The 27,363-nt window shown below is 37.6% G+C and overlaps 10 gene segments (V, D, J or C); all 10 read right to left on the bottom strand.

Annotated features, from left to right (window-relative positions):
* Positions 1-390: 390 nt before the first annotated feature.
* Positions 391-1,715, bottom strand: LOC132860727 (Ig heavy chain V region 914-like). The segment is given in 3 exon segments: positions 391-411; positions 1,286-1,575; positions 1,664-1,715. Coding segments are annotated over 3 exon segments (363 nt in total).
* Positions 1,716-7,413: 5,698 nt separating this feature from the next.
* On the bottom strand, positions 7,414-7,890 carry LOC132860974 (Ig heavy chain V region 914-like). The segment is given in 2 exon segments: positions 7,414-7,700; positions 7,785-7,890. Coding segments are annotated over 2 exon segments (327 nt in total).
* A 2,932-nt stretch (positions 7,891-10,822) lies between these two features.
* Positions 10,823-12,478, bottom strand: LOC132860963 (immunoglobulin heavy variable 1-3-like). The segment is given in 2 exon segments: positions 10,823-11,139; positions 12,436-12,478. Coding segments are annotated over 2 exon segments (360 nt in total).
* A 1,526-nt stretch (positions 12,479-14,004) lies between these two features.
* LOC132860726 (Ig heavy chain V region 914-like) lies at positions 14,005-14,462 on the bottom strand. The segment is given in 2 exon segments: positions 14,005-14,321; positions 14,420-14,462. Coding segments are annotated over 2 exon segments (360 nt in total).
* Positions 14,463-15,407: 945 nt separating this feature from the next.
* LOC132861671 (immunoglobulin heavy variable 1-69-2-like) lies at positions 15,408-15,917 on the bottom strand. The segment is given in 2 exon segments: positions 15,408-15,778; positions 15,866-15,917. Coding segments are annotated over 2 exon segments (423 nt in total).
* A 4,211-nt stretch (positions 15,918-20,128) lies between these two features.
* LOC132861670 (immunoglobulin heavy variable 4-30-4-like) lies at positions 20,129-20,628 on the bottom strand. The segment is given in 2 exon segments: positions 20,129-20,502; positions 20,586-20,628. Coding segments are annotated over 2 exon segments (417 nt in total).
* Positions 20,629-20,988: 360 nt separating this feature from the next.
* LOC132861669 (immunoglobulin heavy variable 1-3-like) lies at positions 20,989-21,821 on the bottom strand. The segment is given in 3 exon segments: positions 20,989-21,006; positions 21,342-21,682; positions 21,770-21,821. Coding segments are annotated over 3 exon segments (411 nt in total).
* An 882-nt stretch (positions 21,822-22,703) lies between these two features.
* Positions 22,704-23,193, bottom strand: LOC132861329 (immunoglobulin heavy variable 1-8-like). The segment is given in 2 exon segments: positions 22,704-23,017; positions 23,115-23,193. Coding segments are annotated over 2 exon segments (357 nt in total).
* Positions 23,194-25,209: 2,016 nt separating this feature from the next.
* LOC132861154 (Ig heavy chain V region 5A-like) lies at positions 25,210-25,653 on the bottom strand. The segment is given in 2 exon segments: positions 25,210-25,517; positions 25,611-25,653. Coding segments are annotated over 2 exon segments (351 nt in total).
* Positions 25,654-26,407: 754 nt separating this feature from the next.
* On the bottom strand, positions 26,408-26,841 carry LOC132861668 (Ig heavy chain V region PJ14-like; the record flags this gene model as incomplete). The annotated part of the segment is given in 2 exon segments: positions 26,408-26,700; positions 26,799-26,841. Coding segments are annotated over 2 exon segments (336 nt in total), but the record flags the coding sequence as incomplete, so codon positions are not given.
* Between the last annotated feature and the right edge of the window lie 522 nt (positions 26,842-27,363).

The following is a 27,363-nucleotide window of genomic DNA, read 5'->3' as shown; positions in this document are numbered from 1 at the left end:
AGAAGAAAGTGAAAGTGTGACTGAGATGATTTATTAGTTACACTGAGAGGATGTCTGTAACATGTCTCATAAGGTTTTTGTAAGAGGAATCCACTATTCTGTCTCACTGTGGTTCACGAGCGCAGTAATATACAGCTGTGTCTTCAGTCTGCATGTTCTGTCCTCCAATTGTTATTGTGTTAGTAGAAGTGTCTCTGGAGATGCTGAACTTATTTTTCAGTTTCTCACTGTAAGCTGTACCCCCTCCACTGCTGATGCGTCCAATCCACTCCAGAGCTTTTCCTGCAGGTTGTCGAATCCAAGCTGTATGATAGCTCGTAACTGAATATGAAACCTTGCACTGGATGGAGAGACTCTGGCCTGGCTGGACTGTCATGGAAGCAGGCTGAATCAGTTCCACACCATGCACATCTGTGGAGGAAAACACATGGTGATATCTCACACAATATATGCTGCACATTTACACTTCATCTACTAAATGAATGAATTTGATAAAGCACTCACAAGAAGCAGCTGCCAGCAGGAGCAGTAGAGATGTAGAGAACATGGTGTGTGTTGTTTGGACTGGAGTCTTCTCTGTTCTCCAAAGTTTAACACACACCATCACATCATATAAATAGAGTGAGATCCAGCTCTGACACTTGGATTTGTTTATCTGCTGATGATGGGAGGAGATTGTATCTGAGATGTATTTAAAGGAGGTTGTGTGGGTTCATAAACTCAACTCTTTCTCTTTGGAGTTGTTAAAAGGTTTCCTTACAATATTCATCCTATAATTGATCTTATATTGTGATTTACATCATTCAATTTCTAGCATGAAGTAGTTAATGCTTATAAGCCTGTTATATAAAAGACGTTTAATTCCTGTAGAAGCCGTGAGGGTGTACTTATATTTTCACACATGGCTTCTCCAGATTAGCTTTATTTTTGTTAAATAAATAATGGCATGATGTAATATGTCATGTGTTCTTGTTCATCTGAGGTTTTATTACCTGATTTTAAGACCTGCTAAAAACTAGATTATTTTTTTATTATGTCTTAATAGTTAAACCCAGAATTCAAGAGGGTGCACTTTCTTTTTCACATGACTGCAAAAATGTTGAGAAGTAAATTAATGATCTTTCATCAGTATAAATGTCCAATGTTCAGAATAGTGCAGTAAAAGTCAGCAGCAAAAATTTCATTCACATTCAAGAATCTCCAAATGTGGGTTTGTCATGTGACTATAGTAAGTCTGTATTTTTGTACTGATGTCTAAGGGGAAGTATCACTGTGTGTGTCGGGCACAGTAATAAACTGCAGTGTCTTCTGTCCTCATGCTGTTCATCTGCAGATACACCTGCTTCTTACTGTCGTCTCTGGAGATGGTGAAGCGGCCTTTAACAGCATTAGAGTAATATATGCTACTGCCGTGGATAGTTGCAACCCATTCCAGCCCTTTTCCAGGTCCCTGTCTGATCCAAGCCATGTAATAGCTACCAAAGTTAAATCCAGAGGCTGTGCAGGTCAGTTTATGAGACTGATCAGGTTTGATGGTCACTGGATCAGACTCGATCAGTGTCTGACTGCAGGAATCTGAAATAGAAGAATATATAAAAGTAGGAGTTAAAGTTAAAAATGAATGAATTTAAAATATTTTAATTCTTTAATAATTAATACTAACATTGAATGAAGATTGCTAGAGTAAAGTAACTCAAAACTCTGCCTAGTCCCATCTCAAAGAATTAAAATGATTCCTGCTGCTGTAAATGAACACAAACTGCTGCTATGTTGTTGGGCTGAATGTTTCAGCATAAATGGTTCAAACACAGGATTTGGTTTGCATGACACACCCACTAGAGATATAAAAACATCATGTGTTTCAGACAAAACATTGCTGTGTTGAGTGCAGCTCTGCAGCTGTTAATCACACTCACACCCCGTTTCATCTCCATATCAATTTAATGTGGAAAATAATTCAGCTGTTTGTTATTATTAATAATGATATGAACGTGTTGTGATGTAATTAACGCTTCCTGAACTACATTGAACATTATAATCAAACCGTGTAACCGAACATGACGTTAATTCTGGTATAGGCTGAACCCCTCTATAGGATTTATCTGACGAATCCAGAGAGAAAGAGCTGAGAAGATTCTAGATCAGGTGTTTTTAAATCCTAAAGAATTGTAATCTCTAGTGAGCAGAAGAGAAAGCTGAAATCTAATATCACAACAGCTAGATGTTGAAACTATTCTTTATTCTTCTTCTTCTTTCTTAATCAAAAGTCTAAAATAATCTGCTTCAAGAAATGGAATCAGGAGTGAAGCAGGTGACTCGTCTTCTGTAAATTGCCCCTCGGTGTGAATGAGTGTGTGAATGTGTAACATGACCAGAATGTACGCTCAGTGTTCCTGGGATGGACTCTGGAGCCTGCACTCTGACCCAATAAAACACTTCCTAATGATGACCGAGTGACTGAATACATTACCCTGATTATTGTCTGGTGATACTGAATGATTATATGATTAGTTACAGTATATATATCCTTACACCTCTAATTCCAGTAGTTTTGTTCTCTATTAATAAGAGCACAGACATTTGTTCTCTTCTGGACTCCTGAACACATAAAACCTGCAGACGCAGACGGGGAAAATGAGCTGCAGTTTATTTACAGAGTCATTTAAAGAACCGGAATATGAACATGTCTGAATCTGAACTTGGGGTGAGCAAGAGGATGTTTTTGTATTATAACAGGGTGAATTTGCATAAACACACTTTAGCTGTTAGATTTCATAGTTTCATGAATCCTTCTTGAAAACAAGCAGCTGCTGCCCCCTACAGGTGATTTTTAATTCCAGGAGTTTGTAGTAGTGATGCTGCAGTAAACATCTACATTTCAGTTTGATCTCTCGTCAGATTCTGTGCTGCTGAACAGACTCTGTGTTTCTAAATTCAGGAAATGAACCATCGACCTGTAGTAATAATAATTATTATTATTATCATTATAAATATTAATAACTGCTAGAAGAGATTGGAATAAAGAGGAAGATCTGAGTGCTGAGTGTGAATAGATGATGTTGTTTATAATAAATTCAATTCATTCAATAGCACTTTTTACAATAGACATCGTCTCAAAGCAGCTTTACAGAACATAAACATAGAACAGAAGATAAACATAAGGAGTAGTATAAAGAATTAATATAATAAAAATTCAAAATATATATATATAGTTCACAATGTGTACATGTGTATGTATGTATGTATGTATGTATGTATGTATGTAAGTATGTATGTATGTATGTATGTATGTATGTATGTATGTATGTATGTATGTATGTATGTATGTATATGTATTTATCCCCAATAAGCAAGTCTGAGGTTGCTCAGGCAGCAGTGGCAAGGAAAAACTCCCTTAGATTGGTAAAAGAAGAAACCTTGAGAGGAACCAGACTCAAAGGGGAACCCATCCTCATATGGGTGACACTAGATGCTGTGATTACAAATATACAGTCAGACAAGTGTTGTATTGGTGTAGGGATCACATGGAGTTCAGATCTCCTCTTAGTATCAGAGAGTCCAACTGGAGCTGGTAGATCTCTAGATGTCTCAGGATTCTCACAGAGTCGGCCTCATCTCGGTGGAAGTCCAAAAACTTCATCGCATGGAAGACGCTCGGAGCTGGTACAATGTCTGGGTGTCTCGGCATGGGTAGAAAAAGAGAAGAGCAGTGCAGAGGGATTAACATATCTGCTGTTCATAAAAATGTTCAAGTCTAGTGTAATAGTGCACAATATAATGGTATGTGTTATGTGTGTACACCTGACTAAAGAGATGAGTTTTTAATCAACATTTAAACTGGGAAAGTGTGTCTGAGCCCCGAACACTATCAGGAAGACTATTCCAGAGTTTGGGAGCTAAATGAGAAAACGCTCTACCGCCTTTAGTAGACTTAGATATTCTGGGAACTACCAGAAGTCCTGAGTTTTGTGATCTCAGAGAGCATGAAGGATTGTAACGTGTTAGTAGACTAGTTAGATACCTGGGAGCTAAACCGTTAAGAGCCTTGTATGTTAGTAGCAGCAGTTTGTAATCAATTCTAAACTTAACAGGTAGCCAGTATAGAGATGATAAAATTGGGGTTATATGATCATACTTTCTTGTCCTAGTGAGAACTCTGACAGCTGCATTTTGGACTAACTGTAGCCTATTTATTAAAGATGCAGGACAACCACCTAGTAATGCATTACAATAGTCCAGTCTAAAGGTCAAGCGTGAACTAGCTTCTCAGCATCAGATACAGACAGGATGTTTCTCAGCTTGGCAATATTTCTAAAGTGGAAGAAGGCTGTTTTTGTGGTTTGGGCGACATGATTTTCAAAGGACAAGTTGCTGTCTAATAAACACCCAGGTCTTTCACTGTTGAGCTACTAGTAACAGTACATCCCTCTAATTGGAAGTTAAATTGTGAGAGTTTCTGTGTACTGGTTTTTGGACCTATAAGTAATATTTCTGTCTTATCAGAGTTTAACAACAGAAAATTGCAGCACATCCAGTCTTTTATCTCTCTAAGGCATTGAGTTAATTTGGACAATTTAGTTATTTCATCTGTTTTTGATGAGATATATAACTGTGTGTCATCAGCATAGCAGTGGAAACTAATCCCATGTCTTCTAATAATGTTCCCTAATGGAAGCATGTATATCGAGAAAAGCAGAGGTCCTAGAACTGATCCTTGAGGGACCCCATGACTAACTGGTAATAAACTCTAGGGTTCACCATCTAATTCTACAAAATGGTATCGGTCAGATGGGTAGGATCTAAACCAACTTAAAGCTTGTCCATGAATACCTGTGTAATTTTGTAAACGATCTAGGAGAATGTTGTGATCTATAGTGTCAAATGCAGCACTAAGGTCAAGTAGAACTAATAGTGACATACAGTCTTGGTCCGAAGCTAAGAACAGGTCATTTGTGACTTTCACAAGTGCAGTTTCTGTGCTATGGTGGGGCCTGAAACCTGACTGAAACTCTTCGAGGATATTGTTCTCCTGTAAGAAGGAGCTCAGTTGAACAGACACAACTTTTTCAAGTATTTTAGACATAAACGGAAAATGTGAAATAGGTCTGTAATTTGATAGTTCATTTGGATCTTTGGAGCTAATAATATAAAAAAGAGGCTCACCAGCTTTATTTAACACTTCTGTCAGTAATTTAGTTGGAATGGGGTCTAGTGAGTTGATTTAGTTCTAGTAATAAGCTTATCTAACTCTTCCTGTCCTGTACTTGCAAAGCAATGTAGTTGTGTGTCTAGAGCCTTAGATGAGACTGGGTCACTAGTTGCTCTCATATGTTGAGCGTCACCTATTTTATTCCTGATACTTTTGATTTTATCAGTGAAGAATCTCATAAAATCCTCACTACTGAACTGTGATGGAATAGTGTGTTCAGATTTCTGGTATTTTGTTAATCTAGCCACTGTACTAAATAAAAACCTGGGATTGTTCTGGTTATTTTCTATGAGTTTTCTCAGGTGCTCAGCCCTGGCAGCTTTTAGAGCCTGTCTATAGTTGGACATACTTTCCTTATACGCATTTCTAAAAACCTCTAATTTAGTTTTTCTCCACTTTCGCTCGAGGTTACGTGTCTCTCTCTTGAGGGTGTGAGTATGATTATACCAAGGTGCAAGCGTTTTATCTCTAACTTTCTGTAATCTGATTGTGGCAACAGTGTCTAATGTGTGAGTGAATGTAGCGCCTATGCTGTTAGTTATTTCATTTAGATCGTCTATGTTTAAGGGTACAGTAAGAAGTTGAGACAGATCAGGGAGGTTATTTGTGAATCTGTCTTTAGTGGTCGGAGTAATAGTTCTACCGTGAGTCGATAACGTGGTGAGACACAGTTAGTCTGTTCTACAGGTAGTGTGTACACTATGAGGTAATGGTCTGTGATGTCATCACTTTGAGGAATGATATCTATATCAGTGACATCTATTCTGTGTGATATTTTAAATCTAGTGTATGATTACGACGGTGAAGAATCTGGAAGAGAAGAATAGAACTCAGTAATGTTATCTTATACTGATTATAATGCTAATAATCAGCATATAAAAAACATAAACGTACATGAAATGAGTAGTAATAAAATACACTGTCCTAAAATCATTCCTTCTCTGAGTTCTGCTTCACCCAGATTTAAAGTGTATGGGAGTGTTATCTCTCACAGAGCTCACTGTAAACTAGAGCAGCCAAGAACATGCTGTTTATACACCACTCTATTTAAATAGGGAGCGTCCATGACCACTATGGAGATGTTCAACCCACAACCACACGCTGCTCACTGGATAGATGAGTGGATGATAAGGTACTATGTAAATCTCTACAACAGAATGTTTCTCTATCAGAAAGGGAACCAAATTGAATCATTTTTAGAAGACACCTCATTCATCTAAGGAACACATTAGGAAACCTAAATGTAGGAATGGTTACGTGGTGATGGTTTATTTCACACAGACGACTTTCTCCTGCTCCTGTATTGAGAAGGAGTAAAGCTGAGTGACAGAAAGTAAGGAATAAAACACTTGGGGAGGTTTTATTACAGAAAAATAATCTACAGTAAATCAAACAGAGCCAATCGGCCCTATACGCTCACTACGTAAGTTGCGTAGGGCCCTGCAAATTACGCAAGGCCCAGCCTCCCCCTGCCTTATTTTACAGGGTGTGTTAATGTTTACTGTGTAGATGACAATATGAAGCGGAGCTATACAAAATGAGAGTGAAATGCGAGAACAACAATCAGGTAAACTTGTGTTCTTTTAAGTTTGATGTCAGCAAGAGCAAATAACAGTAAAGTTACGTTGACGTGATTCTGTCTCTAGTCGCTATCTGACTAGCTAAATTAGCTGTGCAGTGCTGCCAGTGCATCTCTTGGCCTGTCTGTCACACAACAATTTATTGCTTCCTTCACCAGCTGAGGAAGTTCAACCTGCCACAGGATCTGCTGAAACAGTTCTACACTGCCATCATTGAATCCATCCTCTGCACCTCAATTACTGATTGGTTCAGCTCAGCTACCAAATCTGACCTCAGAAGACTACAGAGGGTAGTCCTGACTGCTGAGCGAACCACCGGCACAACACTCATCACTCTCCAAGACCTGTACTTCTCCAGAGTGAGCAAAAGGGCAAAGACAATCACTCTGGACCCCTCACATCCAGCACACTCCCTCTTTGAACTGTTGCCATCTGGTCGACGCTACAGAGCCCTGAGCACCAGAACGACCAGACATTGGAACAGTTTCTTTCCTCAGGCAATCAATCCATCTGATGAACACTTGACATACACAAAACACACAACATATTCTTACACATAGTGCTTGTGTAAGTTTTTGTACAGCTCTGGAGTCTGTTGTGTCAGAGTGACTCTCATGTACAGTATTAAACTGCCGTGTCTTCAGCTTTCAGACTCTTCACTTCTAGGTACAGCAAGTTTTTATTGGTGTCTTTATTGATGGAGAACTGGCCCTGTAGAGACTGAGCGAATATTGTGCCAGTGCCACCATCAATGTGCCCGATCCACTCCAATTCTTGTCCTGGTTTCTGACGGATCCAGTGCATGTAGTAGCTGCACATTGAGAATCCGGAGACAGTACAGGACAGAGTGACCGACTCTCCAGGTCTCTTCACCACAGAATCAGAGGAGGTCAGGGACTGTCCATAAGAATCTGTAAGAGAAGAATAGAACTCAGTAATGTTATCTTATACTGATTATAATGCTAATAATCAGCATATAAAAAACATGAACGTACATGTAATGAGTAGCAATAAAATACACTGTCCTAAAATCATCCTTCTCTGAGTTCTGCTTCACCCAGATTTAAAGTGTATGGGAGTGTTATCTCTCACAGAGCTCACTGTAAACTAGAGCAGCCAAGAACATGCTGTTTATACACCACTCTACTGTATTTGAATAGGGAGCGTCCATGACCACTATGGAGGTGTTCAACCCACAACCACACGCTGCTCACTGGATAGATGAGTGGATGATAAGGTACTATGTAAATCTCTACAACAGAATGTTTCTCTATCAGAAAGGGAACCAAATTGAATCATTTTTAGAAGACACCTCACTCATCTAAGGAACACATTAGGAAACCTAAATGTAGGAATGGTTACGTGGTGATGGTTTATTTCACACAGACGGCTTTCTCCTGCTCATGTATTGAGAAGGAGTAAAACTCAGTGACAGAAAGTAAGGAATAAAACACTTGGGGAGGTTTTGTTAAAGAAAAATAATCAACAGTGAATCAAAGCAGAGTTTCTGTTATCATCACAACATGAAGTCTTTTATTCATCACCATTTACAATTTTTCTTTTCTTTTTATTTATTTATAGTTATGTTTAATCTTGTGTTAAGGCCAGAAAAACAAGTTATTTCCTGTTATCGTGTTCATTATTACAGCTAGAAACAGTCCTTCCCTCAACACTTGTCCTGAAACTGAGGAAAAAGTACAAACTTTTCTGTCCTGAAGACTTTCTCATGCTGAAAATAAAGTCACAGGTTTAACCCTGATCTAGCTCTGACACTGGAGACTCCTTCCAACAACACGAAATAAACATTCTCTTTACAGAAATCTTCATCATATCAAACACTGCAGATATTTTATCTTCTAATTAAATGTTCACAATCAATTTGTACTTCAACGTATTCCTAATTGTTTGAGAAGTTTTTAAATGATGTAGGAAGTGTTTGGAATGTAGGGATTAGTTACTCAGTAAAATGTAGTTATTATTTAATTAAAGAAGTGAATTGTGATGAGGTTTTTGTGCAGCACTGCAGCTTGTTGTGTCACTGTGTGGATCACGAGCGCAGTAATACACAGCTGTGTCTTCAGTCTGCATGTTCTGTACTCTCAGTATCACCGTGCTGCTGGAGGCATCTTTAGAAATACTGAACTTGCTTTTTAGAGACTCTTTATGATACGTGCTTCCACCCCCCCAAATGCGGTTTATCCATTCCAGAGTTTTCCCTGCAGGTTGTCGAATCCAAGCTGTGCCGTAGCTGTTATCAGTAACTGAGTAACCGGATACTTTACAGCTGAGGATTAAAGAATCTCCAGGCTTTAACATCACTGAGGTGTCCTGAGTGAGCTCTACTGCACATTCCACATCTGAAAAAAAGACATGTCACAATTCCAGTCAAAAATCTATGTACAGTAGGTTATAACTGCAGGAATTTACTAGCAGCTCTGAGATCATTAGTGAAGTGAAACTCACAGGATGAAGCTGCCAGCAGCAGCAGAACTGGAAGGAACATCGCATAACTAAAAGCAGTGCTAAACTCTCCAGAGCCCACAGTGACCGTGGCTGATATTTCTCTATATGTAGCTGTAAGGGGAACATTTTACATATTCATTTGCATATTGTTATGCTGGTTTTCTTTTTAGTCCATCACTGTGGATCAACTGTAACATCCAGAAGAACTTTCTGTTTTTTTTTTTCAGAAACTGTAATTCTTCAGGTGAAACATGGATTCCACTAGATGTAAAAACCTCCTCATCTTATGAACATTTCTAATTTGTGATTATAAATCTATAATATTAGGAACATTAAGAGATGTTCTCAGGTGAATTTATGTGAAGTGAACACACTCTTCATGTCAGCATATTCAGTAAGGAGTAAAACACATGTGTGTGTTGTTATAGGACAATAATCAAGGACCAGGTGGTGTGATGTCAGGAATTGTAGAGGTGGTGGATGCAGGTGCTGATAATTTATTGTGTAAAGTACAAACAAAACCCATGAAATTGTGTAATTCTGCACCCTTTGGCTCTACTGTGACATGAAGTTACTGCTACAAACCTGAAGATAATTATTTTCTAATAATCAATGGCACTGATTACTATGATCACTTTTCCTCTTATACAGCAGGAGTCTGTAAACGGTGACAATTTATTTATTAATCTAAGAAGAATATGGTGAATTCTTTTCACGTTTATAGTTACAGTTCTTCTTGTGATAATTTTGTAAAATACATGCTTTCAATACACATTGGTGATAAACGTTAGTGAATATTCTGTAAATGTTATTTATTTCCCTTGTTGTTTCTTTCAGGAAATTATGACTATAAGAGACAGTCTCAGTGTTCAATGTCTCACAGAAAGACTTAGAAATTGTGGAGTGTCTAGCTGTGACTGAGGATATGAGAATATGTTGTACTTTAATGAAGCCTACAATGTTACAGTATATTTGTTAAGCTGTAGCACCACCTGCAGATCTTGTGAAAATGGCCTCTACATTGAATACGTGTTTCTCTTTGACCACATCTGAGATTTTTAATGAACAGCAGAATCCTGGGCACTCAAACCAGTCACCTGCAGATACACCATGTTTTTGGAGTTGTCTCTGGTCATTTCTAAATGTCCCTCAATGTCTTTGGTGTATATTGTTTTACTGGCATCAGACCAGATAACCCCAATCCATTCTAGAGCTTTTCCAGCTTGTTGTCTGATCCAGTTGTCTGATCCACACTTGCTCAGACATGTTTTTAAACAAATTCTAATTTGTTGATGTGATTATTATTAGACAAAAACACTACTTTATATAAAGTTCAGGAAAGTGTTGTGATTATAATAGTCTTTATGATGTGCAGCAATATTAGAGATATAATAATATGGATTTAAATCAACATCATTAACTTAAACAAATAACTAGATTGAAATGTTTTGTGATCATTTGTGGGATCATTTTTTTAATTTAACCTTGGATCGATCAGTGTTGTGTCTTGTGTCCTGTTATTGTGAACGTCGAAGGAGGAGTTTTTGTACAGGGATGTTGTTTATTCGTCTCACTGTGGTTTACGAGCGCAGTAATACACAGCTGTGTCTTCAGTCTGCATGTTCTGTCCTGTTAATGTCACTGTGCTGCTGGACGTGTCTCTGGAAACCTGAAACCTGCTTTTCAGTTTCTCACTGTAGTAAGTGTTACCACTACCACATATCTGTCCGATCCATTCCAGAGTTTTTCCTGCAGGTTGTCGTATCCAGTGTGTACAGTAGTTGCTATCAGTTAATGAATATCCAGACACTTTACAGGTCAGAGTCAGTGACTGACCAGGAGTTAATACTGTGGATCCGGTCTGGATCAGCTCAACACTGTGAACACCTGTTAAAGAAAAGTTATTTTAATGATGTAAAAGCAAAAAGCTTTAAGGAACCAAAACTGTATTACATGTCAAATGTAAAAACACTTACAGTGTACGGCTGCCAACAGCAGCAGCAGTAGGGATGTAGAGATCATGGTGTGTGTTGGAGCAGAAGAAGTAAAAGCTCTTGGTCTTTGTTGCTTAAATATATAACAGAGAAGGACATTTGCATAGAGACACTCCTTATCTTATGGTCAAAATGGGATGGATTCTTATATATAAATATAAATGAGAAAACCTCCTCATCTTTTAAACATGTCTGTATTTTTTAGAGATATCTATCACTGCAGCTTGAGTTTATGTTTGAACCAATAAGAAGCTTAAGGCAGGTGTTAATGAGTAAGTTTATACACTATCAGGTGTTTTCAGGTGAATTTATAATTCTGTTTCATTTAGAACCTTACATTATAACAGCATTATAAAATACATCTTGTCATGTTACTGAGAAACCTCACAACCACAGGAGGATGTAGTTACATAAATTATAGTGTTTTTATTTGTCCAACCTGTGTTTAACAACCCAAATAACTAATCACACATTATGGAAAGAGTGAAAAAGAAGAGAAAATGTAGATATTTGTCTGATAATGACTGATACTGAATGAGTCTCATACAGAAGTGGATTCACTTTTTTTCACTTTATTTGTTGAGCTCTGCTGCCTCCTTCAGTTGTTTCAGTTATTGAACCTCAGACTATGAGAACAGACTGTGTGTTAAACACAACACACTGCTGGAAACATGCTGTATTATTCCTGAATCCACTCATTAAACACTGATTCCAACTGCTGGTTAAAAATCCTGTAAAATGAAGGGATTAATAATGGTTCAGAATGAAGACTCTTTCAATAATGTTTTCTTTTTTATTTAAAAATGACTTTGTGTGACTGTGTTTTAAAATGCTGCAAACGATTCTGACTTCATTCCAGTGGAAGAAAGTGAAAGTGTGACTGAGATGATTTATTAGTTACACTGAGAGGATGTCTGTAACATGTCTCATAAGGTTTTTGTAAGAGGAATCCACTATTCTGTCTCACTGTGTGTAACGAGCGCAGTAATACACAGCTGTGTCTTCAGTCTGCATGTTCTGTCCTCCAATTGTTATTGTGTTAGTAGAAGTGTCTCTGGAGATGCTGAACTTATTTTTCAGTTTGTCACTGTAAGCTGTACTCCCACCATTATCGATGTATCCAATCCACTCCAGAGTTTTTCCTGCAGGTTGTCGAATCCAAGCTGTAGTGTAGCTCGTAAGCACTCACAAGAAGCAGCTGCCAGCAGGAGCAGTAGAGATGTAGAGAACATGGTGTGTGTTGTTTGGACTGGAGTCTTCTCTGTTCTCCAAAGTTTAACACACACCATCACATCATATAAATAGAGTGAGATCCAGCTCTGACACTTGGATTTGTTTATCTGCTGATGATGGGAGGAGAATGTATCTGAAATGTATTTAAATCATGAGGAGGAGATTCATCTGATGGAGGATGTGTTGGTTTATAAACTCAACTTTCAACAAGATTTTATATTTGGAACGTTGTCTTTGGAGTTGTAAAAATGTTTTCTCAAAATATTTATGCTATAATTGATCTAAAATTGTGATTTACATCATTTAACTGCCACCTGAAAATGTGGGTTTGTCATGTGTCTATAGTAAGTCTGTGTTTTTGTACTGATGTCTAAGGGGAAGTATCACTGTGTGTCACGGGCGCAGTAATAAACTGCAGTGTCTTCTGTCTTCATGCTGTTCATCTGCAGATACACCTGCTTCTTACTGTCGTCTCTGGAGATGGTGAAGCGGCCCTTTACAGCACTGGAGTAATATATGCTACTACTACTGTAGATGCTTGCAACCCATTCCAGCCCTTTTCCAGGTGCCTGTCTGATCCAAGCCAAGTAATAGCCACTAATGTCTAATCCAGAGGCTGTGCAGGTCAGTTTATGAGACTGATCAGGTTTGATGATCACTGGATCAGACTCGATCAGTGTCTGACTGCAGGAATCTGCAAGATCACAAAGAGATAGGTGTTAAAGTAAAAAAGAAGAAAAATAGAAAATTAAGTCATTTCTCTATAGGAAATAAATAATAATACTAACATTGAATGAAGATTACTAGAGTAAAGTAACTCAAAACTCTGCCTAGTCCCATCTCAAAGAATTAAAATGATTCCTGCTGCTGTAAATAAACACAAACTGCTGCTATGTTGTTGGGCTGAATGTTTCAGCATAAATGGTTCAAACACAGGATTTGGTCAGGTCACTAACTGTTCTGTTTGTAGTATTAGTTAACGCTCCCTAACACTCCTGCTGCTTGGGTTTAATTAGACTTTTTCTTGCACTGAGATTGACATAAATACATGAAATTTCCTGATCCGACTCATTCAGCATTTATTATTTAAATCATTTATAAATCTGTCCAGTGAGTTAAATGAAGCTGGAGAACGATTAGAGTGTTTAAGATAGAGACAATGAATGTGTTCAAATAGACTAAAAAGATTTTCTTTACAAAGACTGACATCTAGAGGCATAAAAACACACAGACAATTATAATCATAATAATAGCTTACATTGTGTGTTACACTGACATCCACTTCAGGAAGCTGCACAAAAGCTTTGGAATAGATTGGTGTGGTATTAATGATGGATTAACTGTGTATTCACTTGTGTTCAGGACAACAATTTAATTTAATGTTGAGACAAAGATGAAACCTTATGTAGATATCTTTGAACTACAGAAGTGTCTTAGCTCTTCTAGCTCATATATACCAGACCCCTCTGGGGACATGTGTACTGCAGAGAGAGGAAAATGACCAGGGATGTTTTTGTACAGGGCTTCAATAAGTTTGTAGTGTTGTGTGTCTGGCACAGTAATACACAGCCGTGTCCTCGACCTGAAAGTTTTGTCCTCTTAAATAAACTGTGCTGCTGGATTTGTCCTGGCTGAGACTGATCTTGCTCTTCATCGTGTCTTTGAGATTAGTGCTATCACCACTACACAGATATCCGAGCCATTCCAGTGCTTTTCCAGCAGGTTGCCGTATCCAGTGAATACAATAACTCGACTCTGAGATCTTACAAGAGATGGAGAACGACTCTCCAGGCTTCACCAGCACAGAGTCAGTCTGAGTGAGCTCCACACCTCCAACACCACCTGTGAATAAGAGTGACAGAACATCATCAAAAGTCATCAAGTCATTTTCACGAAACGAGAATTAAATCTAAATTCATTCAGCCGACACGGAGACGTACAGAATGCAGCTGAAAGCAGCAGCAACACTGATAATGACAGCATTGTTGTTAATACAAAAGTGAAGTGAAGTAAAATGCTCAGCTGCTTTCCTCCTCCTCACTACACACACACACACTCACACAGACCTCCTTAATGTAAGAGACACAAGTGGAGGATTTGCATGAAATGCATCATCATGGTCTTGAAGTCTCAGGTTTACTCATTTATACATTAACGTTCTTCCTCTTAGAAGAATTGGTCTTAGAGTGAAATGAACAAAACACTAACGTGTCTCTGTGATTAACTGAACTGAACATGTTCATTCAACAATCGTCTAAATGAGCCTTACACGATAAAGTCACAGTTTCTGTGTTCAGAAGGTGTTAGTTACATTTCTAGAATAGAAGCTGTGTATATTGAGACTGGGATGTGTATATTACAGTGTGTATTGGGACTGGGATGTGTGTATTACAGTGTGTATTGGGACTGGGATGTGTGTATTACAGTGTGTATTGGGACTGGGATGTGTGTATTACAGTGTGTATTGGGACTGGGATGTGTGTATTACAGTGTGTATTGGGACTGGGATGTGTGTATTACAGTGTGTATTGAGACTGGGATGTGTGTATTACAGTGTGTATTGGGACTGGGATGTGTGTATTACAGTGTGTATTGGGACTGGGATGTGTGTATTACAGTGTGTATTGGGACTGGGATGTGTGTATTACAGTGTGTATTGGGACTGGGATGTCTACTAGTTTGTTGGTTTGAGGAACAGTCAGAACCACATTAACACAGCATGCTGACAGAGCTGTTATTTCTACCTGTGGGTTTTCCAGTGTTTTCAGGAGCATAGAAATGTATTAAAAATGTATATTTTTAAAAAACTAGTTTATGCCACACCCACATTTGAGTTATAGCCAGATATATTTATAGATAATTGGAGTAGAAAACAGATACAGAGTGTTTATCTCTCTATGAATTATAAGTGAAGCCACTTTAGTTAGTTCAGTTACAATGTGTGTCTGGTTTTTGTACAGCTGCTTCCTCAGCTCCAGTCACTGTGGCTTGTCGGGCGCAGTAATAAACCGCAGTGTCCTCTGTCCTCAGGGTCTTGGCCTCTAAGTACTGTGTGCTTGCTGAGACGTCTTCTGTTAAAGTGAGCTGGTTCTTCACAGACTCTGCATATATTGGTGCATTTTTGCCTGTATCCATCCTGCCAAGCCATTCCAGGGCTTTCCCTGGTTTCTGTCTGATCCAGTGTATGTACTTGCTTGTCATTGAATATCCATTTATCTTACAGGAGATCTTCACAGTTTCTCCAGGTCTCTTTACCACAGCAGGAGACTGGTCCAGTCTGATCTCATCACTGCTGACACCTAGCAGATAAAACATAACAAAGATCATCATCAACACAGTCAAGATATTCTGAGGGAAGAAATAAACGGTACAGAAGTCTCAGGTACCTTTGGTTAACATTATAACAAAGATGTAGTACTGAGTGACCCTCAGCCCCATCATCATGCTCTTTGATTCAGTCGTGTGACACAAACTTGGGGTGAGCAAGAGGCTGTTATTTTTTTATAACAGGGTGAATTTGCATAAACACACTTCAGCTGTTAGATTTCATCGAATCCTTCACAAAAACAAGCAGCTGCTGCCCCCTACAGGTGGAGATACAAAATATTATAAAAAATGTTCTGGCTGTCAGTAAAAAAAAAAGAAAATTTAAAAAAAAGGAGGAATTCAGAAACTGAACATTTTCATCAGCAAGGTTTAAAAGAGAGAAAACACTCAGATACAGTATCAGCAGTAACATAGTAAATCATTTGGATTTAGATTTCTAATCAGTTAATTGGGAAATCAATATTAGTCTCAATGATTATGGCACTGAGCTCTTTTTCTAGCTTAGTTAACATCTACTTCTATAGTTGTCAATCTGTCAGTTCAATTTAATTCATTTGTATAGCACATTTAACAATAGATATTGTCTCAAAACAGCTTTTAGAGAAAAATACAAAAAAAAAAAATTAAGTTTAAAAGTGAGATAAATATTTATCTCTAAAATTGATGCTTAATGAGCAAGTCTGAGGCAATGTGTCAAGAACTTTTTTTAAGATGATATGAGGAAGAAACCTTGTGTCAGGAAACAGGGGTGTCTTAAAGGATAAAAAGACCCGTATGCACTGATAACAAAAAGGGGCTTATTAAGGGAAAAAATGACAAAGGGCTCGAAACACTAGGAACAGATACAGATTCCTGCTGCTGTAAATGAATACAAACTGCTGCTATGTTGTTGGGCTGAATGTTTCAGCATAAATGGTTCAAACACAGGATTTGGTTTGCATGACACACCCACTAGAGATATAAAAACATCATGTGTTTCAGACAAAACATTGCTGTGTTGAGTGCAGCTCTGCAGCTGTTAATCACACTTACACCCCGTTTCATCTCCATATCAATTTAATGTGGAAAATAATTCAGCTGTTTGTTATTGTTAATAATGATATGAACGTGTTGTGATGTAATTAACGCTTTCCTGAACTACACTGAACATTATAATCAAACTGTGTAACCGAACATGACGTTCATTCTGGTATAGGCTGAAACCCTCTAGAGGCTTTATCTGATGAATCCAGAGAGAAAGAGCTGAGAAGATTCTAGATCAGGTGTTTTTAAATCCTAAAGATTTGTAATCTCTAGTGAGCAGAAGAGAAAGCTGAAATCTAATATAACAACAGCTAGATGTTGAAACGTATCTTTATTCTTCTTCTTTCTTAATCAAAAGTCTAAAATAATCTGCTGCAAGAAATCGAATCAGGAGTAAATAACGTAACTCGTCTTCTGTAAATTGCCCCTCGGTGTGAATGAGTGTGTGAATGTGTAACATGACCAGAATGTACGCTCAGTGTTCCTGAGATGGACTCTGGAGCCTGCACTCTGACCCAACAAAACACTTCCTAATGATGACCGAGTGACTGAATACATTACCCTGATTATTGTCTGATGATACTGAATGATTATATGATTAGTTACAGTATATATATCCTTACACCTCTAATTCCAGTAGTTTTGTTCTCTATTAATAAGAGCACAGACATTTGTTCTCTTCTGGACTCCTGAACAATAAAACCTGCAGACGCAGACGGGGAAAATGAGCTGCAGTTTATTTACAGAGTCATTTAAAGAACCGGAATATGAACATGTCTGAATCTGAACTTGGGGTGAGGAAGAGGATGTTTTTGTATTATAACAGGGTGAATTTGCATAAACACACTTCAGCTGTTAGATTCCATAGTTTCATGAATCCTTCTTGAAAACAAGCAGCTGCTGCCCCCTACAGGTGATTTTTAATTCCAGGTGTTTGTAGTAGTGATGCTGCAGTAAACATCTACATTTCAGTTTGATCTCTCGTCAGATTCTGTGCTGCTGAACAGACTCTGTGTTTCTAAATTCAGGAAATGAACCATCGACCTGTAGTGTTCCTGCAGCTGGCATCACAATCAGGAGGAATAAAAACATGAATAGTACAGTATATAGTCCCAACTAGTCATCACAATCATTGTCCTAGAGCTGATTTACCTCCAGTCAAATACATAAAGACGTCATAATGTAAATAGGGAGCATCCTTGACCACTATGGAGGTGCTCAACACACAACCACACGCTGCTCACAGTAGTGTTAATTTCGTCACCTATTTTTAATTTAGTCTTAGTCTTGTGCCAAATGTCCTTGTTAGTTTTAGTCATATTTAGTCATTCACATATCTTTTTTGTTAGTCCTAGTTTTAGTCGACTAAAAGTCTTTTAATTTTAGTCTAGTTTTAGTCAAAAAATTTTAGCTTGACCACATCTGGAATCTATTGTAAGATTAAATACAACGAGGCCTGATTAAATGCAATAATATCAGGAACACAAGTGTTATAGTGGAAATAAATAACTTAATGAGAAGTCTAAGATCAAAACTGTAGGTGTGTGTGTGTGTGTGTGTATATATATATATATATATATATATATATATATATATATATATATATATATATATATATATATATATATATATATATATAAATTACCGACTTAATGCAAGTTATACATGGTATTGCACACACCATTATTGATGATATTTGGAGCAATATTACATGTAATTGTTAAACTTGATTCCCTTACATATACATTTGCTTTTAAGCCTAATTATTAATTTTGATTATGATGTGATTGTGACAGGGGGGTGGGAAGAGGTTTCAGGTTGGGGGTGCTGAGTTTTTTCTGTCACCACTTTTGAATAAGAAACAGTATCAAGGCTATAAAACTTGTCAAAACTCCGCGAATCACAAAAGTATCAGTGAGAAGTTGAGAACACTCGTTTAAACAGTTCATATACTCGAACTTGACTGCACATCACATTATTTACTTTATTGATACTGCTTTTAATCGTAATGCAAAGACCGGTCATCGGGACATAAGCTGTCATGTGCAAAAAAAGAGCCTGCGCAGTGACAGGAAATATAATTTAACACAAAAAGCTGCCTAGACCAGGGGTGGACTTACGCTCAGGAGTTTATTTATTTATTTATTTATTTATTTATTTGAGCATCGTGTGGATGAATTCTTTCTACGCACACACTATTTTATTTCTTGATAAGAGACAGCTGTGAACTACTGTATAACACACCGTTGCCATGAAAAACAGAGCGTTGCCATGGACACACAGGATTCTAACCGTAGAGACGGAGCGCACTATTTTCTTTAGCAGAAACAATACAATTGTTTTTAAATCAATAAACTCCTTTTTAAATCATCATTTTGAGTCAAATTATTGATTTATTTGGTAGGTAGCAATATAATAAGCGGGATCCGCTTCGCGGACCTGTAACTTGAGCAACAGCGGAGCCGCGAACTCGTGCTGAATATTTTAAAGGAGTAACAGCTGATGAAAAAGCAGAGACAATTGTAGACGAAAATGAAGAGAGATTTTATCTTAGTTTTTATTTTATACAAAACATTTTCGTCTCGTCTTTTTTCGTCAACAATAATGCATGTTAATTTAGTCTTAGTCAGCGTTTTTGGACAGTGGTGCAGTCTTGTCATCGTCTCGTCTTAGTCATGAAAAAAAAGGTTGTTGACGAACATATTTTGTCTAGTCTCGTCTGACGAAATTAACACTAGCTCACTGGATAGATGAGTGGATGATAAGGTACTATGTAAATCTGTACAACAGAATGTTTCTCTATCAGAAAGGGAACCAAATCGAATCATTTTTAGAAGACACCTCACTCATCTAAGGAACACATTAGGAAACCTAAATGTAGGAAGGGTTAAGTGGTGATGGTTTATTTCACACAGACAACTTTCTCCTGCTCCTGTATTGAGAAGGAGTAAAGCTCAGTGACAGAAAGTAAGGAATAAAACACTTGGGGAGGTTTTGTTGCAGAAAAATAATCAACAATGAATCAAAGCAGAGTTTCTGTTATCATCACAACATGAAGTCTTTTATTCATCACCATTTGCAATTTTTCTTGTTAGTGATATAATTATTACAGTGTTTATCATGTGCAGTAATGTTAAAATTTTGAATTGCGGTTTAAAATCTATATCACAACTTTTTAAAAAATGAACTAACTTCAATCTATTTATTCTCATTTGTGAATTATTTATTTATTTACTTATTTATTTATTCATTTATTTCATTTATTTTTTCAGACTCGGATAGATCATTGTTGTGTCTTGTTACTGTGAACACTGAATTTTTGTATAGGGATGTTGTTTATTCGTCTCACTGTGTGGATCACGAGCGCAGTAATACACAGCTGTGTCTTCAGTCTGCATGTTCTGTCCCCGTAAGGTCACGGAGTTACTGGAAGTGTCTCGAGAGACCACAAACTTGTCTTTAAGTGAATCTTTCTTATAAATATCTCCATTATAATAAATGCCGTTGATCCATTCTAAAGCTTTTCCTGCAGGTTGTCGAATCCAAGCTGTTCCATAATGGCTGCTGCTATCAGTGATAGAAGCTCCAGACACTTTACAGGTGATGGTTAAAGTCTCTCCTGGCTTTATAAGCAGTGAGTCTGGCTGGATGAGCTCAGTAGCACAGAACACATCTGTAAAAAGAGAAAAAGAAAAGGTGGACATGTCGAACTGAAAGGATCAGATGAAATAATAAAGCTTCAATCCAAACACTCACAGGGGGCGAGAGCCAGCAGCAGCAGTGGAGCTGAAGCAAACATGTTTGTGTTGAAGGAAGACTAATGAGAAGTGTTTCCTCTCTAGATCAGAACGCTGCTAATATTACAAGAGGAGATGCAGATTTGCATAAACATTACAGAGAGGCTGTGTTGAGTGCAGCTCTGCGGCTGTTAATCACACACACACCCCGTTTCATCTCCATATCAATTTAATGTGGGAAATAATTCAGCTGTTTGTTATTATTAATAATGATAGGAACGTGTTGTGATGTAATTAACGCTTCCTGTGATGGTCAGATTGAAAACTGATCTATTTCCAGTTCTCTTAAATTAACCTTAATCTCCACCATAATCCATAAAAATGATAATAATTAGATAAAAGATGCTTTATGTCGTTATCAGTCATGTGTAGGCTGCACTCTAGAGAATTACATTAACACAGAAATGATTCTCATGTCTTCAAATTTCCTGGTTTCTGTTTTGAGAAAGTGAATATGAACATGACTGAAGCTGTTAAAGTCAAACTTACAGTACAGAGGTACAGATATTATGGGGATCATTAAATAATGTCACTTGGCCTTTAGAGAGTCTGAATGCTGCAGAAACATATTTAACATTTCAATAAAACATTACAGGATTTAAAACAAAATGTTAATGAGCTCTTTAATAAACATAGAACATAACAGATAAATGATAACAGGACATGTGACTTGTTCAAAATAAACTGTGTGAAAATGTGTGTCTGGTTTTTGTACAGCTGCTTCCTCAGCTCCAGTCACTGTGGCTTGTCGGGCGCAGTAATAAACCGCAGTGTCCTCTGTCCTCAGACTCTTGGCCTCTAAGTACTGTGTGCTTGCTGAGACGTCTTGTGTAAAGGTGAGCTGGTTCTTCACAGACTCTGCATATGTTGCATCATTATTGGCTGTGTTTATCCTGCCAAGCCATTCCAGAGCTTTCCCTGGTTTCTGTCTGATCCAGTGTATGCTGTAGCTTGTCATTGAATATCCATTTATCTTACAGGAGATCTTCACAGTTTCTCCAGGTCTCTTTACCACAGCAGGAGACTGGTCCAGTCTGATCTCATCACTGCTGACACCTAGCAGATAAAACATAACAAAGATCATCATCAACACAGTCAAGATATTCTGATGGAAGAAATAAACAGTACAGAAGTCTCAGGTACCTTTGGTTAACATTATAACAAAGATGTAGTACTGAGTGACCCTCAGCCCCATCATCATGCTCTTTGATTCAGTCGTGTGACACAAACTTCTGGTGAGCAAGAGGCTGTTATTTTTTTATAACAGAGTGAATTTGCATAAACACACATCAGCTGTTAGATTTCATAGCCTCATGAATCCTTCTCAAAAACAAGCAGCTGCTGCCCCCTACAGGTGCAGATACAGAAGATTATAATGTTCTGGCTGTCAGTAAAAATAAAAAATTAAATAACATTACATGGACTAGCAGAAATAAAGAAAGTATGAATTCAGAAATGGAGAAATTTTTATCAGAATGGTTTAAAAGAGAGAAAACACTCAGATACAGTATCAGCATTAACATAGTAAATCATTTGGTTTAATTAATCAGTTAATTGGGAAATCGATATTAGTCTCAATTATTATGGCACTGAGCTCTGTTTCTATTTTGTGAACATCTACTTCCATATTTCTCAATCTGTGAAATATAGGCAATATTTATAACATACATTCAATTAAATAAATCTAACATCAGTATAAATGTCCAGACAATGTTCAGAACAGTCCAGTAAAAGTCAGCAAGTGGTAACATGTAAGTCAGAGACACTGTAAACATTTTAGTTCTTTCACCTCCATGAATCTGAAAATGTGGGTTTGTCATGTGTCTATAGTAAGTCTGTGTTTTTGTACTGATGTCTAAGGGGAAGTATCACTGTGTGTCACGGGCGCAGTAATAAACTGCAGTGTCTTCTGTCCTCATTTTTTTCCCTGTTAAATCAAGCTAACCCTAGGTCTAAAATACAACGTTCAGTCTTCAATCAGGTCTTTGTCTAATGTTCATCACAGGACATGACCAAATGAAGACTAAAGGGAGCTCAACACAGCATGACCCTGGTTTTTGTACAGCCGCAGCAGTAATCAGAATGACTGTGGCTCTCGTGCACAGTAATACACAGCTGTGTCCTCAGTCTGAAATTGTTGCCCGTGTAAAGTCACAGTGTTGGTGGAGGCTTCAGCTGAGAAACGGATCTTGTTCTTTAGTGAATCGCTGCTGCCAGCATCACTGGAGCTGCAGTACCAGCCGATCAATTCCAGTTTTTGTCCTGATTGTCGTATCCAGTTAGTACAGGAACTAGTGGCTGAGTATCCAGTGATCTTACAGGGGACTGAAAATGATTCTCCAGGCTTAACCAGCATGACTGCAGGCTGAACCAGTTCAATACATTTAATACCTGTGAACAACAATCATGCCATTATTCAGGTGCATTCTATCAAACAGGAAAATGTACACAATGATCTGCATCTTTCCAAAATTCTCCACACACTTACCAGATGTAGCTGTTAACAGCAAGAGTAGAAGTGTAGAGAACATGGTTTGATCTGAACCTGAACCCAGACCCTCACTTCTCCTGAGTACACCTCTAATCATTTATGAAGGGGTTTGATTTGCATGACAGTGTTTAGGCTTTCAGAAAACGAGGCATTTCCTACAAATGTTAAAACAACACAATCACAAAATATTAGTTTCTTACGATGTAGTTGATGAAACAGTGTGGATGATGCAGTCTGGTTTAATGAGATGCTTAAAATGACACTTTAAAAGAATAAATCCTGTTTAACAATTTTTCAGAGATTCATCTGATGGAGAAAATGTGGATCATATGTGGAAATAGGCATCAAGGATCAAACACTAAATTTACCTTTGAGAATCATTATCTGTGACTGAGAAGATTGACAACATGATAACAGAACAACTTTTAATTTGAATTTGTTGATGGGATTTTTATTATTCAAATATACAACAGGTTCTAAAGATGAGGCTAGTGAAATTAAGTGAAATTAAATTAATTAAATGTTTAAGTCAACACTACTAACTTAACCAATTAACTGGCTTGAATATTTCTGTGATCATTTTTGGGATTATTGTTTTTTATTTAGTCTCGGATACATCAGTGTTGTGTCTTCTGTCTTGTTATTGTGAACACTGAATGAGGAGTTTTTGTACAGGGATGTTGTTTAATGTCCTGTTAATGTCACTGTGCTGCTGGACGTGTCTCTGGAAACCTGAAACCTGCTTTTCAGTTTCTCACTGTAGGCAGTGCTCCCACCAGAACATATGGTTCCGATCCACTATAGAGTTTTTCCTGCAGGTTGTCGTATCCAGTGTGTACAGTAGCTGTAATCAGTTAATGAATATCCAGACACTTTACAGGTCAGAGTCAGTGACTGACCAGGAGTTAATACTGTGGATCCGGTCTGGATCAGCTCAACACTGTGAACACCTGTTAAAGAAAAGTTATTTTAATGATGTAAAAGCAAAAAGCTTTAAGGAACCAAAACTGTATTACATGTCAAATGTAAAAACACTTACAGTGTACGGCTGCCAGCAGCAGCAGCAGTAGGGATGTAGAGATCATGGTGTGTGTTGGAGCAGAAGAAGTAAAAGCTCTTGGTCTTTGTTGCTTAAATATATAACAGAGGAGGACATTTGCATAGAGACACTCCTTATCTTAGGGTCAAAATGGGATGGATTCTTATATATAAATATAAATGAGAAAACCTCCTCATCTTTTAAACATGTCTGTATTTTTTAGAGATATCTATCACTGCAGCTTGAGTTTATGTTTGAACCAATAAGAAGCTTAAGGCAGGTGTTAATGAGTAAGTTTATACACTATCAGGTGTTTTCAGGTGAATTTATAATAAGAAAACTTACAGAAAGTTTTATTCATTTAAATCAGGAAGTTATTTTTTTCTACATGTATTGCTATATTTAATTTAGAACCTTACATTATAACAGCATTATAAAATACATCTTGTCATGTTACTGAGAAACCTCACAACCACAGGAGGATGTAGTTACATAAATTATAGTATTTTTATTTGTCCAACCTGTGTTTAACAACCCAAATAACTAATCACACATTATGGAAAGAGTGAAAAAGAAGAGAAAATGTAGATATTTGTCTGATAATGACTGATACTGAATGAGTCTCATACAGAATGCAGTTTGTGGATTCACTTTTTTTCACTTTATTTGTTGAGCTCTGCTGCCTCCTTCAGTTGTTTCAGTTATTGAACCTCAGACTATGAGAACAGACTGTGTGTTAAACACAACACACTGCTGGAAACATGCTGTATTATTCCTGAATCCACTCATTAAACACTGATTCCAACTGCTGGTTAAAAATCCTGTAAAATGAAGGGATTAATAATGGTTCAGAATGAAGACTCTTTCAATAATGTTTTCTTTTTTATTTAAAAACGACTTTGTGTGACTGTGTTTTAAAATGCTGCAAACGATTCTGACTTCATTCCAGTGGAAGAAAGTGAAAGTGTGACTGAGATGATTTATTAGTTACACTGAGAGGATGTCTGTAACATGTCTCATAAGGTTTTTGTAAGAGGAATCCACTATTCTGTCTCACTGTGTGTCACGAGCGCAGTAATACACAGCTGTGTCTTCAGTCTGCATGTTCTGTCCTCCAATTGTTATTGTGTTAGTAGAAGTGTCGCTGGAGATGCTGAACTTATTTTTCAGTTTCTCACTGTAAGCTGTACTCCCACCACTATCGATGTATCCAATCCACTCCAGAGCTTTTCCTGCAGGTTGTCGAATCCAAGCTGTATAATGGCTCGTAACTGAATATGAAACTTTGCACTGGATGGAGAGACTCTGGCCTGGCTGGACTGTCATGGAAGCAGGCTGAGTCAGTTCCTCACCATGCACATCTGTGGAGGAAAACACATGGTGATATCTCACACAATATATGCTGCACCTTTATTCTTCATCTAGTGAATGAATGAATTTGATAAAGCACTCACAAGAAGCAGCTGCCAGCAGGAGCAGTAGAGATGTAGAGAACATGGTGTGTGTTGTTTGGACTGGAGTCTTCTCTGTTCTCCAAAGTTTAACACACACCATCACATCATATAAATAGAGTGAGATCCAGCTCTGACACTTGGATTTGTTTATCTGCTGATGATGGGAGGAGAATGTATCTGAAATGTATTTAAATCATGAGGAGGAGATTCATCTGATGGAGGATGTGTTGGTTTATAAACTCAACTTTCAACAAGATTTTTTATTTGGAATGTTGTCTTTGGAGTTGTAAACATGTTTTCTTACAATATTTATGCTATAATTGACCTAAACAATAACTGTAAAATTTATAAAATTCACAGATTATTGTAGTTAAATATGAATCAGTTTTGCAGAATCCCAATAATCAAATATCTGTCCGGTGAGTTAAATGAAGCTGGAGAACGATTATAATGTATAAAGTGAGAGAGTTTCTTTAAAAAGACTGACATCTAGAGGCACATAAAGAATTATAATTATAATAATAGCTTAAATTGTAAGTTACAAAAAGCTTTGGAATAGATTGGTGTTGTATTAATGATGGATTAACTGTGTATTCACTTGTGTTCAAGACAACAATTTATTTTAATGTTGAGACAAAGATGAAACTTTATGTAGATATCTTTGAACTACAGAAGTGTCTTAGCTCTGCTAGCTCATATATACCAGACCCCTCTTGGGACATGTGTACTGCAGAGAGAGGAAAATGACCAGGGATGTTTTTGTACAGGGCTTCAGTGAGTTTGTAGTGTTGTGTGTCTTTGGCACAGTAATACACAGCCGTGTCCTCGACCTGAAAGTTTTGTCCTCTTAAATAAACTGTGCTGCTGGATTTGTCCTGGCTGAGACTGATCTTGCTCTTCATCGTGTCTTTGAGATCAGTGCTATCACCGCTACACAGATATCCGAGCCATTCCAGTGCTTTTCCAGCAGGTTGCCGTATCCAGTTAATACAATAACTCGACACCGAGATCTTACAAGAGATGGAGAACGACTCTCCAGGCTTCACCAGCACAGAGTCTGTCTGAGTGAGCTCCACACCTCCAACACCACCTGTGAATAAGAGCGACAGAACATCATCAAAAGTCATCAAGTCATTTTCACGAAACGAGAATTAAATCTAAATTCATTCAGCCGACACGGAGACGTACAGAATGTAGCTGAAAGCAGCAGCAACACTGATAATGACAGCATTGTTGTTGATATAAAAGTGAAGTGAAGTAAAATGCTCAGCTGCTCTCCTCCTCCTCACTACACACACACTCACACACACACTCACACAGACCTCCTTAATGTAAGAGACACAAGTGGAGGATTTGCATGAAATGCATCATCATAATCTTGAAGTCTCAGGTTTACTCATTTATACATTAACGTTCTTCGTCTTAGAAGAATTGGTCATAGAGTGAAATGAACAAAACACTAACGTGTCTCTGTGATTAACTGAACTGAACATGTTCAATCAACAACTGTCTAAAATGAGCCTCACACGATAAAGTCACAGTTTCTGTGTTCAGAAGGTGTTAGTTACATTTCTATAACAGAAGCTGTGTATTTTGATGTGTGTATTACAGTGTGTATTGGGACTGGGATTTGTGTATTTCGGTGTGTATTTGGACTGGAATGTGTGTATTGGAATTGTGGTGTGTCTATTACAGTGTGTACTGAGACGGGATGTGTGTATTACATAGTGTATTGGGACTGGGATGTGTGTAT

Source organism: Tachysurus vachellii, chromosome 18 (genome assembly GCF_030014155.1).
Source record: "Tachysurus vachellii isolate PV-2020 chromosome 18, HZAU_Pvac_v1, whole genome shotgun sequence".
In the NCBI taxonomy this organism is placed as follows: domain Eukaryota; kingdom Metazoa; phylum Chordata; class Actinopteri; order Siluriformes; family Bagridae; genus Tachysurus; species Tachysurus vachellii.
The sequence above is the reverse complement of the archived record's forward strand: the minus strand, read 5'-3'. Positions and strand labels throughout refer to the sequence as shown.